Source organism: Sorex fumeus, unplaced genomic scaffold, assembly GCF_029834395.1.
Source record: "Sorex fumeus unplaced genomic scaffold, SorFum_2.1 ptg000063l, whole genome shotgun sequence".
NCBI classification, from domain to species: Eukaryota; Metazoa; Chordata; class Mammalia; order Eulipotyphla; family Soricidae; genus Sorex; species Sorex fumeus.
Genome location: NW_026606120.1, coordinates 35,978 through 50,869, shown reverse-complemented (window position 1 = coordinate 50,869; position 14,892 = coordinate 35,978). Strand labels below are relative to the sequence as shown.

The 14,892-nt window shown below is 38.0% G+C and overlaps 2 protein-coding genes across 2 annotated transcripts; one reads left to right on the top strand and one right to left on the bottom strand.

Annotated features, from left to right (window-relative positions):
• The window catches only part of LOC130035298 (SLA class II histocompatibility antigen, DQ haplotype C beta chain-like), a 94,619-nt gene that overhangs the window by 52,032 nt on the left and 27,695 nt on the right, over nucleotides 1-14,892 (bottom strand).
• On the top strand, nucleotides 3,684-11,854 carry LOC130035303 (HLA class II histocompatibility antigen, DQ alpha 2 chain-like). 2 transcript variants are annotated; one of them, XM_056126916.1, is made up of 5 exons: nucleotides 3,684-3,803; nucleotides 9,741-9,989; nucleotides 10,428-10,709; nucleotides 10,944-11,118; nucleotides 11,285-11,854. In XM_056126916.1, the coding sequence occupies exons 1-4, from the start codon at nucleotides 3,722-3,724 to the stop codon at nucleotides 11,096-11,098; spliced, it is 768 nt and encodes a 255-aa protein (XP_055982891.1). In that variant the 5' UTR covers nucleotides 3,684-3,721; the 3' UTR covers nucleotides 11,099-11,118; nucleotides 11,285-11,854. The 2 variants fall into 2 exon arrangements, with proteins under 2 accessions (XP_055982891.1, XP_055982892.1); XM_056126917.1 differs by having other exon boundaries at nucleotides 10,944-11,130.

The following is a 14,892-nucleotide window of genomic DNA, read 5'->3' as shown; positions in this document are numbered from 1 at the left end:
TCTTCACTGTCCCTTCTAACTTTTTTCAACCTGATATTTATGTCATCGGATATTAGTATGGCTATCCTGGACTTTTTGAAGGAGTTGTTTGCTTAAAGAATTGTTTTTCAACCTTTGACTATGACTGTGTTTGCTTTGACTATTCAAATGTGTTTCTTATAGGCAGCAGAATGTCAAATTCAGTTTTTTTATTCCATTTGCAACTATTGTCTGTTAATTGATGCATTTAGTCCATTGACATTGAGAGATATTATTGTTCAGGGGTTTTGTGCCATCTTTCAGTAGAAATCTGTTGTGTTTGTAGGATTTGTCCTGTCTTACAGTAGAAGCTTTAGTTCTTCTTTTTAAGGTTTGGTTTTGATTTATGAAGTTCCTGAACTGTTGTTTATCCATGAAGTTCTGTATCATTCCTTCAAATCTGAATGAGAGTTTAGCTGGGTAAAGTATTCTTGGTAAGGCCTTCAATTCATTAAGTTTTTTAGCTATATCCCACCATTGACCTCAGGCCTGGAGAGTTTCATAAAATAGGTCTGCTGTAAATCCAAGGAATGCTCCTTTGTATATAATGCCCTTCTTTGATCTTGCTTTGATCTTGCTGTTTTCAATTTTGTGTCTCTATCAATGATGGGGTATTTTTATTGGATTTTCTTTCAACTAGTATGCTTCGGGCTTCTTGAACCTGAATGCCTGCATTCTCCAGCACTGAACTTTTCAGTGATATCTTGTTTTTTCTTATTTTGCTTTTTGAGTCATACCTGGCGATGCACAGGGATTACTCCTGGCTCTACATTTAGGAATTACCCAAGGTGGTGCTCAGGGGACCATATGGGATGCTGGGAATTGAACCTGGGTCAACTGCGTGCAAGGAAAATGTCCTACCAGCTGTGCTATTGCTCCAGCCCCTCAGTGATAATATCTTTAACTGTTACTACCTCACTGGGGTTGCCTCCCTGTCCCTTGGGGACTCCAGTGACTCTTATGTTGTTCTTACTGAAGTTATCCCATAGTTCTCTTGAACAAATTTGAACTACATTGAGGTCTTTTTCCATCTTCTGTTGTTTCCTAGGTGCAGCTCATTTTCAAGCTCACTGATTCTGTCTTCAGCTGTTGTCATTCTACAGTTGAAGGCACTTACTGAGTTTTTCATTTTGTCTACCAATTTTTTTATTAATGACACTGCTATTTGTAATTTTCTTATTACTGCTCTCATTTCCTCCTGTATTTTATTGGATGTCCATTCCACTGTGTCTTTGAATTCATTGAACATTCTCAGCATTTCATCTCTGAATTTTTTGCAAGAGAGATTTTGTATGTGGGTATTGTATTCCTTGTTGAGGCTTCAGGGCTCCTATCTTCCTCCACTCCTTGTGGTGAGGTTCTGTGCTCTTTTCCCATAATGCCTATGGCAATCTGGAGTTGATGATCTCTTCTTTCCCCTTCTAGGACAATCCAGTCCTTTTTAATGTTCTTGTGTAACTATGTGTAGTCTCTTTGGAAATAGATCTTACAGGTGATAGAGTATAACTGGTGGACAAGTTACAAGTATTTGAATCCTGCCTGGTTGCTTCTAGGAACACTCACCCTGGATCCACTCTGTTACCACTGCTATTACCTCTGCAGTTTGCTATTAGATTCATTTTCAGAGTTTGGGTTAAATCATAATTTAAAATTTTCTAGTAAAATGTTATAAAAATATTTATTGCCATTTGGCCAAATACTCTATTTTTAAAAATATCAGCACACTTAAAATTTTCATTTGAGCCTATTTTCACTTGTTTTATTAGCCAATATTAAGCATATATATTTGTGTAATGAATATCCACAATACTTATATATTATGATTGGAGACTTCATGGGAAGAGAACCAGTCATTACTGTACATGAAGGAAGAATATCAACTATCTCCAGGCAATCATGGATATACTAACCTCATCAGATAAAAACTTCAATGGATAGAAAATGAATGTAATCCTAAATGGAATTATTTTTGTATGTTTTTAATAAAAAGAACTCTACAAGAAGAAAACATCCAAATCCATCAGAAAATGGGGTGATGAAATGAACAGAAACTTTCTCAAAGAAGAAATCCAAATGACCAAGAGGTACATGAGAAAAATGCTCTTCATCACTAATCATCAGGGAGATGCAGATCAAAACAACAATGAGATATCATCTCACACTATAGAGACTGGTACACATCCAAAAGAACAAAAGCAACCAGTGTTGGCATGGATGTGGGAATAAAGGGACTCTCTGTCACTGCTGGTGGGAATGCCAACTGGTCCAGCCTTTTTGGAAAACAACATGGACATTTCTCAAAAAACTAGAAATTGAGCTCCCATATGACCCAGCAATATTACTTCTGGGTATATATCCTGGACATGCAAAAAATACAGTAGAAAGGGCATTTGCACTTGTATGTTTATTTATTGTAAATGCAATAGCCAGAATCTGGGAAAAACCCGAGTGCCTGAGAACAGATGACTGGTTAAAAAAACTTTGGCACATATACACAATGAAATATGATGCAGCTGTTAGAAAAGATGAAATCATGAAATTTGCATATAAGTCGATGGACATGGAGAGCATCATGCTAAGTGAAATGAGTAGGGGGGGTTTCAGACATATAATGATTGCACACATTTGTGGAATATAAAGTAACATAATAGGAGACTAACACCTATGGATAGTAGAGATAAGGGCCAGGAGAATGTCACCACGGCTTGGAAGCTGGGCTCACATGCCCAAATTTCTTTTAAATATAGGGCTGGAGCAATATCAGAGTGGTGGGGCTTTTGCCTTGCACGCAGCCAGCCCGGCCGAGCCGGGTTCTATTCCTCCGCCCCCTCAGAGAGCTTGGCAAGCTGCCGAGACATATTCAATATGCCAAACACAGTAACAACAAGTCTCAAAATGGAGACGTTACTGGACCCGCTCGAGCAAATTGATGAACAACGGGAGGACAGTGACAGTGATAGAAAGTAGCACCAAAGTCCAGAATATAAATATTCAAACAGGAGCAAAAATCAAATTTCAAAAATCATGAATTATTGATGGCAGAAAGCATGGAACTTCAAGTCATTATATTCCCCTGTGTAATTGGAGCTTTTGAGATCATGAAAAGAAGAACTTATTCCACTACAATTATATAAGTAGAAAAAAAAGCAATGGTATTTCTTTATTTCCTCACCAGAGAAACCCTTGGCAATTGCACCAATTCAAATTTTAAAGAATTACATATGAACTATGGAAACAAAAAGAAAAAGAAAAGCCATATGGAGGCTAGGGAAAGGAAAGGGGATCTATTCAGAGAAGTGGAGTAACTCAGAATTCTTGGAGGTTGTAACTCAGAAAATCCTTAAGCAGAGCATATTAATCATGGCCTCATCTCCACGAGACTGCTCAGAAATTCACCTCCCTGTCTCTACTAATTAGATCCACTTTGTAAGAAGATTCTGATTGAACAGCCTCCCCTGTCTCAGAAAATTCCCTCAGCCCACTCTGAGTGGAGGCTACAGCAGAACAGGGGACTTCCCAATTCTTCTGGCCTTTTAGTACAAAGTCTTCAGCTGGTGACTGCAGTGTCATCACAGCGAATTTTTCTTATTGGCCAGAACCTGACCAGGCAGAGTTGGGTTTGGATGTTTTTAGATATCCTTTTCAGTATTATCCTCACCGTTGCTCTTCAAGTCAGAACACCAACTGTTGAGACATCAAGAAGATGATGGTACTAAACAGAGCTCTGATTCTGGTGGTCCTTGCCCTGACCACCATGAGCCCCTGTGGAAGTGAAGACATTGTGGGTGAGTATTCAATTGAGGGGTGTGGGAACTAGAATCAGGAAACAAGGAATTGGAGTCGAGAGGAAGAAAAAATGACATAGAAATAATATCATCTGGCTGGAAAAATAGTATAGTGGCTTCAATGTTTGCCCTGCACAAGTCTGTCCTGGATTTGATCCTGGCACAGCTTATGGTCTCTGAGCACCACCAAGAGTGATCCCTGAGCCCAGAGCCTGGATAGGCCCTGATCTCAGTCATATGTGGCCCAAAATGTGCCCTCTTGCACCCCAAAAAATATTAGAGACTCTTCAAAGGCATTCTCAATATTAAACAGTTCTTAAAATAATGTTCATTCCTTTCTCAGGAAACCAAATCTAAATTCATTCTCTACCACCTGTGCTGTTGTAGAATTCACTGAGGATATTGTTCTGTTGCTGTAGAATTCATTGAGGATATTGTTCTGTTGCTGATGTTGTATCCTGTGAATAGAGTCTCTGTTCACTTTCATGATTGTCTCAAAGACAAAATATCTTCATGTGTGACTATTTTGTTACTAAAATTTCCATTTTCTCTAACTGACTTTGATTCTCCTTAAATGATAAGAAAATAATGAAAGAGTGCTGTTTATGAACATACAAATCAATAGTGTCATGAATGTATGTTATAAAGATCTGCAGAGGAAAAACAACCTTTTTATCTCATAATTCTCCACAATAGGAACTGACACAGGTAGGTGTAAGTAAACAAGCCCAATCAAATACCTTTAGACAAGTCATCATTTGATCTCAGTTACCTCATATATGGGACCTCACAGATAATCACACAAAATTAGTATAAAACATTGTTTATAAATGACTACATAAATGGTAATGATTATTCTTAGTTTTTAATTTTTTACCATTTAAAGTGTAGCTTCCTTTTTCCCCTTAACGGAGAATTCATTTTTAATTGCAAAATTTATGGTAAAAATTTTGGTGAATTAAATTATATTATTCTCAAATTGTCAGTCCAAATTATCTGTCCTTTACCCCATCTAAGGAACTGCTGTATGAGGAATGGGGAAGTACTGATTCATACTTAAACTGCATTTTTCAACTTTCTTTACACCTAAGGACTAGTATCTATCTGCAAACCAGTTTAGGGACTGCCTATTATAACAACTGTGGCAGAACACAAATTGTCAATCCTTCTACATCTGTAGACCAACATTGATTAGCAGAAAATTACTGTCTTAGGCCTGCCTCACTACCTTTGCTCTCCACCTCTTCCACCCTCTCTTCACACATTCCTTTATCCTCTTGTCCTTAGAATCCATGCCTGGTTCTTTTCCCTCTTGTTTCATAGATGTGAAGAATAATCTCTAAATCCTGAATTAAAAAGTTAAACAGTTCAAATGGAAAATGAAATGGAATTCACTCTGTTTTTCAGTAACTTTTATAAACCATGACTGCTCCCATTCTGATTATTTTCCCCTAGAAGTTGCATCTGCCTCTCTAGAACATTTTTAAATTGTCTTTCATTCACAATATGCCTTAGTGCCCAAGTCATAGTGGGCACAATGTTCAGTCTACGAATCTTGAAAGGTCTCACGAAAACAATTTAATTATTTTAATATTAGAGAAATCTTAAATGTTTTCAAGATATTTTAATTTTTATCCAGACTGGATAATATTGATCCTTGTACAGGTATAGTCACAAAATATGACTTTCAATATTTCTGTGGAGAAGGGAGGCCACAAAGGACTTGTGTGCTGAAGGCTCACAAGTCAGTGCAGCTCTAGTCACTACCAGTCCTGACCTTCGTGCTGTCTTGCTACCTCTGTCACTGCCAGTCTTCCCTAAAATATCTGTGGTCCCCAGAATATCAATGACATTCAATACACTTTTTGGAACACACAGTGAGCTGCCTTTTATAATTCAAAGATAAAAAAGATATGCTGTCTAATTCTTGGATTTGAATTACCAAACTGAGTAAGAAAGTTGGGGATGGGAGGAGGGAATGAAGATCACAAAATGAAGGTCATCAAGCAGGGAATGGGGAGGGAGGTGGGAATGGTAAAAAGGGAGGGAGAGAATTAAAATCAGACTAGAGGCAACACAGGGACAATAGTGTAACTCTTGGAGGATGGAGGAACTTTATGTCAATACCACACTTTTTAGGACTGGAGTGATAGCACAACGGGTAGGGCATTTGTCTTGCATGCGGCCAACATGGGTTCGATTCCGTTAGCCCTCTCGGAGAGCCTGGCAAGCTACCGAGTGCATCCCACCTATGCGGCAGAGCCTGCCAAATTCAGCATGGCATATTCAGTATGCCAAAAACAGTAACAACAAGTCTCACGATGGAGACATTACTGGTGCCCATTTGAGCAAATCAATGAACAATGGGATGACAGTGTTACACTTTAACACAACTTTAACATGCTTTTAACCATGTTAACCTAAACCATGATAAAAATATTTTAATAATTTTTAATAATAACAAAATATCAGATAAAAATAGGAATTACAAAAATTCATACTAGGAAAAGGAAGTCAAGAAAGCTCACTACAAAGACAGAAGGCCTTATTGGATGACCTAAATAACCCATGAAGAGGGTCATGCTGTACAGAAAGTGAGCTAGATGAGAAATAGAGGATGTTAAGATGGTGGTGTTAAAGGAATGGCAAAAAAACATTTGACTAGGAAGCTCAGCAAAAAATTTCCTAATTAAAGTTTCAAAATCTTAAAAATGAATTAACTATGCCTGGGAAATCCTTGAAATTAGCACAAGAAAAACAGACACCTTCAATTATCAAGAAACTTGAAAGAATAACAAAGTTTGGTTGATTGTTAGCTGAAAGATTTGGATTTTGTTTGGCTTTTTGTTTGGATTTTGGTATGTTGTTACTATTTAAAATTACTTGGTTTGGGGCTGGAGCAATAGCACAGCGGGTAGGGCATTTGCCTTGCATGCGGCCAACCCGGGTTTGATTCCCAGCATCCCATATGGTCCCCTGAGCACTGCCAGGAGTAATTCCTGAGTGCAGAGCCAGGAGTAACCCCTGTGCATCGCCAGGTGTGACCCAAAAAGCAAAATAAATAAATAAATAAAATAAAATTACATGATTTAAAGCAGTATTAAAATTTTTGCCTTATTTATAGATGTTACAGCACCACACCTGCCAACAGAGCATCAATATCCCTCTACCACTGTCCTTAGGTCCCTTCTTATCCTCGTCTCTCCTGCTTCCCTTCATCCTAACCTCCCCTACTCTCCACTTGGTAGACTCAGTTCTGTTAGCAGAATCTCAATTTGTTCTCACTCTTATTCTGTATTTCCTTGAAATTTCTTTATCCTCTTGTCTATTGTTTGACACTTGTATTGTTTCCAGATCTTGGTACTGCAAGTGGTACTTTAATGAACATAGATATGCATATATCTTCTTGAATTCTTAATTTTGTATTTTGGGATATATATCAAGAAGAGGAAAACCTGGATTTTTTTTAGATTCTCCATACTGCTTATTAAGACAATGGATCTGTTTGTTTTAAATACAGGCTATTCTCATTAATTTAAGGTGACTATCTCATTGTCATTTTGATCTTCATTCCCTGGTAACCAGTGCTGATGAATTCATTTTCATATGCCTATTGACCATCTGTATAGTTCTCTTTGGATTCTATTAGTATATAGATATAACAAAAATAGTTCAAATAGAGTAGAGGCATCTATTCTATTTATTGACTATATAAAATTGTCTATAGTCCCATCACAGAATTCACCACATAACACATAACTTGTTCCTGTTTTCCTGATTCTTGCACTATTTAGTGAGCAACTTGATACAAGACCATGCTAATTTGTGTCTTTACCTCCCAAATGCCTGGAATCTTTTTGGTTTTCAGTAAATAAAAAACAAACAAGGGACTGGCTTATAAGTGTGTTGAAAAAAAATTGTCTAGTTAGATTCAGTAGGTGGAGTCATACTATAATGTGTGGCACTCTTTGATAGCCTCAACTAGCACATTGTCCATTACCTCAGATCGTCAATGAATATTAGGGTTTAATTATAAGTAGAAGAGAAATTAAGTAACTTCCTCCATCAAAAGAGAAAAAGGCAAAGGTTAGAGTGAAGAAAAGAGGTAAGTAATGACAGAATTCTAAAACCTAAGACTTCTTTTTTTAATTTCAGAAGTAGTCAGATTCCCTAAGAATGTCTGTTGCTGGAAAGATCTTAGAATTACTGTGTACATAATTTTGTAATATTAGCATGTGATTATCATACAAATGTTCTAATATCACACAACATCCAAAAAAAGGCTTTTTAATAAGTGAAGATTCCTTAGAAAAATAAGATAAAATGAGATTTATACTTAGATTGGTTCCATATTTTGTCTAAAGTAAATAATGTTGCAATGAAGGTAGAGGTCATGTGTCTTTCAAGTTGGTTGCTTTTGCGTTCTGGGAGCCTGGGGGAGACACTAGTAAAATGCATAAAGGGGGCCAATTGTATGGTGGTGGATAAAAACTAGGATTTTGGTGATGGCCACATTGTAGATTATAAAGATATCTAATTTAAATGCATACATTTAAAATGTATGCAATGTTATCTCACCTCTTTTTCTTTTGCTTTGTTTTTTCTTTGGGGGGGAGGGGGTTGGGCCACACCCAGCAGTACTCAGGGATTACTCCTTGCTCAGGAATCACTCCTGGTGTTATTCAAAGAACCATATAGATTGCCAGGGATCAAACCAAGGTTGACTACCTACAAGGTAAATGCCCTACCCACCATACTATTGCTCTGGCCCATCATTTTTGTTTTAAAAGAAAAAGAAGAAAAAGTGAGCAGGGAATCATTGTGTATAAAAAAGCTGTTCTAAACCTTTCTGACAGGAGAGAAACCAAAATTAGCACCTTATTAATCTATAAAGTAAATGATAGATAAAACTATGAAGCAAAAGAAACTAAAATAGATGTCTGGTGAAGAAAGCCAAAACTACAGTAATTTATTTGTTTCTTCTTCCTTGCCATTACAGTCTTCACAAACTTTTGGTGTATAAAACACTGAGTTAGGCACATGCACACACTGAAGGAATAGCTGTAAGCAAAACCTGTGGAATTCTACCTTCCAAGAGCACAGATAGTAGAAAAAGACTGAATTCAGGCTGACAACTAAAAATACTGAATGGAGAGGAAGCAAGAGTTGGGGGGTTCCTGAGTGCCCAAGAACAGATAACTGGTTAAAGAAACTTTGGTATATCTACACATGGAATACTATGCAGCTGTTAGAAAAGATGAAATCATGAAATTTGCGTGTAAGTGGATGGACATGGAGAGTATCATGCTAAGTGAATCAGTCAGAAAGAGAGGGACAGACATAGAATGACTGCATTCATTTGTGGAATATAAAGTAACACAATGGGAGACTAACACCCAAGGATAGTAGAGATAAGGGCCAAGAGGACCACTCCTGGAAGCCGGCCTCACATGCTGGGGGAAAAGACAGCTGGGATAGAGAAGAGACCATCAACTAAATGATGCTTGGAGGGCTCACTGGGAATGGGATATGTGTGCTGAAAGTAGACTATGGACGGAACATGATGGCTACTTAGTAACTGTATTGCAAACCATAACACGCAAAAGGAGAGAGAGCGTAAAAGGGAATATGCCTGCCTCAAAGGAAGGGGAAGAAATGGGGTGTGGTGGTGGGAGGGATATTGGGAACTTTGGTGGTGGAGAATGGGCACTGGTGGAGGTATGGGTACTGAATCATTGTATGACTGAAACGTAATCACAAAAGCTTATAAGTCAGAAAATAAATAAATAGACAAATAAATAAATAAAAGGGTTGGAGGTTTCATCTAGAGACTGTACTAAAGTTGATTCCACGATGTGTGAAAGTCAATTTGTTCTGTCACTTTATTTAAAGACTTTTCTCTCTGTTTCTTCTGTCTTCCCATTCCTTGCTCATCAGCTGACCATGTTGCCTTATATGGCACAAATGTCTACCATTCTTATGGACCCTCTGGCCAGTACAGCCATGAGTTTGATGGAGATGAGGAATTCTACGTGGATCTGGAGAAGGAGGAAACAGTCTGGAATCTGCCTGTGTTTAGCAAATTCGCCAGTTTTGACCCACAGGGTGCACTGAGAAACATAAATGCAGTAAAATTCAACTTAAATATTCTGATGAAACGCTCCAACAAAACTGCTGCTACCAATAGTATGTGTTTAACTCCTTTTATTGAATTTCACTCTTTATTACAGATCTCATTCCCTTATTTCTAGGGATACATATTCTTCACTTTCCTATAAAGTGCTCTCTCCTATCTAAGCAGTTACAAGGTTGTCTCATAGTAATTATGGAAACTTCATCCTTTCCCATCTCACAAATCATATATTCCCAGCAATATAAGGAATGTTACTTACCATAGCACAACCCATGACTCCTTCAAAGAGAGGTATCATAGATCTCCTATCTTTCCAACAAATACAAGGTCTCAGGTATAAAATACAGGCCGTGTAACATCATTTCCCGAGCATAAGGAAAAGAAGAGCTCTTAGATGGGGAAATGGGAGTTGGTGGGTTTCTCCTAGATAGAATATGGAACTTCGGGGAAGATTTATTCATAATTTATTCACTACTGTTTCCTCACCACAGGGATTCCTGAGGTGACTGTGTTCCCCAAGTTTCCTGTGATGCTGGATGAGGCCAACACCCTCATCTGTCTTGTGGACAATATCTTCCCTCCTGTGATCAACATTACATGGTTGAAAAATAAACAATCAATCATGGAAGGTGTTGCTGAAACCAACTTCCTCCCCAAGAATGATCACTCCTTCTATAAGCTGAGTTACCTCACCTTCCTCCCTTCTGCTGATGATATTTATGACTGCAAGATAGAGCACTGGGGCCTGGATGAACCACTTCTGAAACACTGGGGTATGTATGAATTTAAGCATACTTGATACCTGATTTTTTTCTCAGTATCAGAATATTCTGCATTTTGACCCCTAATTCTCAGACTTTGACCTCATCATTTCAAGCTTTTCCAAAGTAAAACACTTCCTAAATTCAATGTCCCAAGTCTTTGTACAATGAGTCATTCCCTATCCCATCCCACACTTTTGCAAAGGAAAGCATTATATTCTGATCCCCATATTTTCCCCTTCACAGAAGCTGAGATTCCAACTCCCATGTCAAAGTTGACAGAAACTGTGGTCTGTGCTCTGGGATTGACTGTGGGCCTCGTGGGAATCATGGTGGGCACTGTCTTCATTATCCAAGGCCTGCGTTCAAGTGCCACCTCCAGACACCAAGGGCCTTTGTGAATCACATCATGGAAGAAAAGGTAAAGATGCAGGTTTGTTAGACCTGGAGAAAAAGTACAAGAGGAAGAAAAGTAGGAGAAGGTTGTGGATACAAATGTGGTTGGAAAGTGGCAGAATTGGAAAAAGATCTGATTTTGGCACAGGAGTGCCCCAGGACGCAATAATCTCATGTCTGTTCTGTTGCAGGTCTGATAATCTGCAAGAGTGGAAGAGCAGAAATGCTAGATGACCTAGGTCTACTTTATTTCTTACTTCAAAAATAAGTATTCAAAAATACTTACTTCAGCATTTTTACTTATTTACTTACTTACTCCAACACCTCTTAATTCTTTGGTATTTAAAGTGCTCTATTAGCCAAAAACTCACATGATCTTTATAATTTCCACCACCTCTTGATTTTTTTACTCATTTGTACCTATTATAGAATCTCTTGGATTTTCTACAAAACTGCCTAATTCTACATTTGCTATGATATCTCCATGGAAGCAATAAATGCCCCCCACCACACACACACATTTTAAAGGTCTTCTTGCTGCAATTTTTCCTTTCATCTCAAGGCTAACCAGGACTTTATATTTCATATCAATTTAATATCATTTACAAGATTATGTTTTATGTTCAGTAACACAAAAGCAACCAAAATGCTTTTAAACCTAAACTAAGTTTAATAATTGCCTCTCCCTTATATTCCTATTATTAGTTATTACAATCAACCACCTTAAAGGACAAATAAAAATCATATTTAACTCTTCCCTTAATGAGATTTTTAAAAACAGATATCAAAAGATGGAAGCAATTAATCTCTACTCATTTTAATACATCTTTCAAAACTTATGGTAAAGAGGGCTACGAATGTGGCTCAGTGGTACAGCATGTGCCTTGTATGTTGATCACTAGTTCCATCAACATTGCTAGGCACAATATCAGCACAGCACTAATTGTGATTCCTGTCATAACACTGCAACAACAGCAAAATATCAATAACATCAACAGAATAATGGCATGAATAAGTTAAGTAAAAGGAATATTGAAAAGTGAAAGTACCAAAAGTCAAAACTGGTTTCCTGTGATCCCTGAGATAATACTGCACACCAAAATACCAATAACAACAATGTAGTGACATAAATTAATTAAGATAAAGTAATATTGAAACTTCAAAGTACCCAAGTCAGAATTACTCTCCAAAAATTTTAGTTTGTGAATAAATAATAATGGTAAGAGAAGCTTTCTTCTTCTGTCCTCACCACTTAAGAGATAAGAATTTTTCTAAGCAGTAAAAGAAGTGGAAGCCATTCGTAAAGTCTCATAGTAAGAGCATCTGAGAAGAAGCAAATACTTGACCATATTTAGAATTCATAGCAATAGGGAAAGGATGAGACTGGTTACTAGAGACCTATTCAGAATCCCTGGAACACAGGTTTAGTTTACCTCATCTCCTCTTTAAAGCTCTCCTAGAAAACAACACAGACTTTCCTGTGCTATCATGTCATGCCATGAAAATAGCTTAGGAATATTTCTAAGCAGATAAACCTAAATCAAGTGAATAGAATCCCCTCTGCATCATGTTTAACTTAGATTACAATAAATCATTTCAATATCCCCAGTCCTTGCCTCTAACAATCACAAGACAAGGGGAGAGAAAATCCAGATAAACAGCATGACTGGGATAATGCACCAGTGAATACGGGTGCTGCATTCTCCTCTGATGCATTGTCTCTTAGTAGAAACTTTTGCAAAGAAATGGATCTACAGATGGGATTCTCTGGTTCTTTTTTTTTTTTTTGCTTTTTTGGGTCACACCCGGCAATGCACAGGGGTTACTCCTGGCTCTGCGCTCAGGAGTTACTCCTGGCAGTGCTCAGGGGACCATATGGGATGCTGGGAATCGAACCCGGGTCAGCCCGTGCAAGGCAAACTCCCTACCTGCTGTGCTATCTCTGCTGCCCCAAGGGATCCTCTGGTTCTTGTGTGTGCAAGACCCCATTTTCAATAATATATTTGACCTGACTTAGAATCATCTTGCCTTTTGAAATTTTTTTAGGGCCAGAGAGGTAGCTCAAAGATCTGTAGTGCATTCTTTGCACACAGCAGGCCTAGGCTTGGCACCATATGGTCCCCTCAAGCACTGAAAAGTGCAAATGCAACCCTTGAACAACAAAATGAAAGCTTCTTCTGAGCACTGCTATAGATGGTCCCCAAAATGAACAAATAAAATAAAATTATTTTCAGACATGGTGCCTCAGTCTTTTCATCCTGTAACTGCTGTGGATGCATTGTTCCTAACAATTTATAGTTTGTTTTTTTATGCATTGTTCCTAACAATTTATGGTGCAGCTATAAATATGTATGGGGCTGTCCCTTCACACGTCATCTATAAACTAAAATTCTAATGGAGGAGGGGACAAACTATTAACAAAGGAATTGAAACAGCATAGTTTTAGTGTAAATTCAGGATTTGATACCTTATAACTAGTATAAGGGGAGGGGAGTGTGTATTTGGGATACACCAGCAGTGCTAAGAGCTTACTCTTGACTCTGCACTCAGGGATCACACTTGGGGGGAAGGGGACCATATGTGGTGCTGGGAATTGAACTTGGGTCAGTCGAATGCAAGGCTGGTGTCCCACCCACTGTATTTTGGCTCTGGCCCCTCATAACTAGCATTTTATTTTAGTTTGTTTCTGGATCATACCTGCAGTCCTCAGAGCTTATTCTTGATTTTGCACTAGTGATCACTCCTGGTGGAGCTCAGGGAAACATATAGGGTGCTATAGTCATGTGTAAGGTAAATGCCCAACCCATTGTACTATCACTTCGGCCTCACATCAGTAGTATTTTAACTTTATGACACCTGGTATAGTATACAACACTTCTGATTCTTACTTTTATCATCTATAATATGGATACCTGATTGCAGTTATTGACAGAATTTTAATATATATTAATATTAAGTCCAAAATATTTTTAAATTTTCATTTAGACATTGTGATTTACATGGTTGTTTACAATGGGTTGTCATACACAGAATGTTACCAACTCCAATCCCATCATTCCACATCCCCATTCTATCACTATTTACCCCAGATTCCCTCCCACCCACCTCCAACATGCCTCATTGACAGCTATGATTTTTTTTTAATTTTGGTTTTGGGCTAGGGCTAAAACTTGCCATTTACAGAGCTTATTCCTGGCTCTGCACTCAGGAATCACTCCTGGTGGTACTCAAGAGACCATATTGCATGCCAGGTTTGAACCTAGGTTGGTTGTGTGCAAAGCAAGCACTCTATCTGCTATACTATGAGCCTGTTCCAACAGTTATATTTTTAAGTTTAATTGTTGTATTTTGATTCCCAAACTTATGGTCATATTGGATTTGGTAATTTAGATATATACATATATATAATATACCCTGACCACTTTTCCAGAGGAGGACATCCAGAACTCCTCTTCTATTTCCACCCTCCATTTCTCTCTTTCCTTGACATTCTTGTCTCTGTGATCTAGATCAAGGTTTTGCATGCCTTTGTTATCTACCATTCTCTAAACATGTTCTACTATATACCACAAATTATTGAGGAATTCCAGTGTTGACCTTGTCCTTCTGACTTATTTCACCTAACATACGATCCTCCAACTCCAATCATGTTGTAGCAAATCACATGATTTCATCATTCCTTGTGGCTGAGTGGTATTCCATTTTGTGTATTTACCACACCTTCATTATCCACTCTTCTATCATTGGATTCCTGACTGTTTCTGTGACCTGGCCATTGCACTGAGTGCTACAATGAATA

Excerpts from the sequence above, each read along its gene's own strand:
- LOC130035303 (XM_056126916.1), top strand. The coding sequence starts at position 3,722 with ATGATGGTACTAAACAGAGCTCTGATTCTGGTGGTCCTTGCCCTGACC. Across the intron at positions 9,990-10,427 it reads CAAAACTGCTGCTACCAATA|GGATTCCTGAGGTGACTGTG; the intron begins GTATGTGTTTAA and ends TCCTCACCACAG. Across the intron at positions 10,710-10,943 it reads ACCACTTCTGAAACACTGGG|AAGCTGAGATTCCAACTCCC; the intron begins GTATGTATGAAT and ends TCCCCTTCACAG.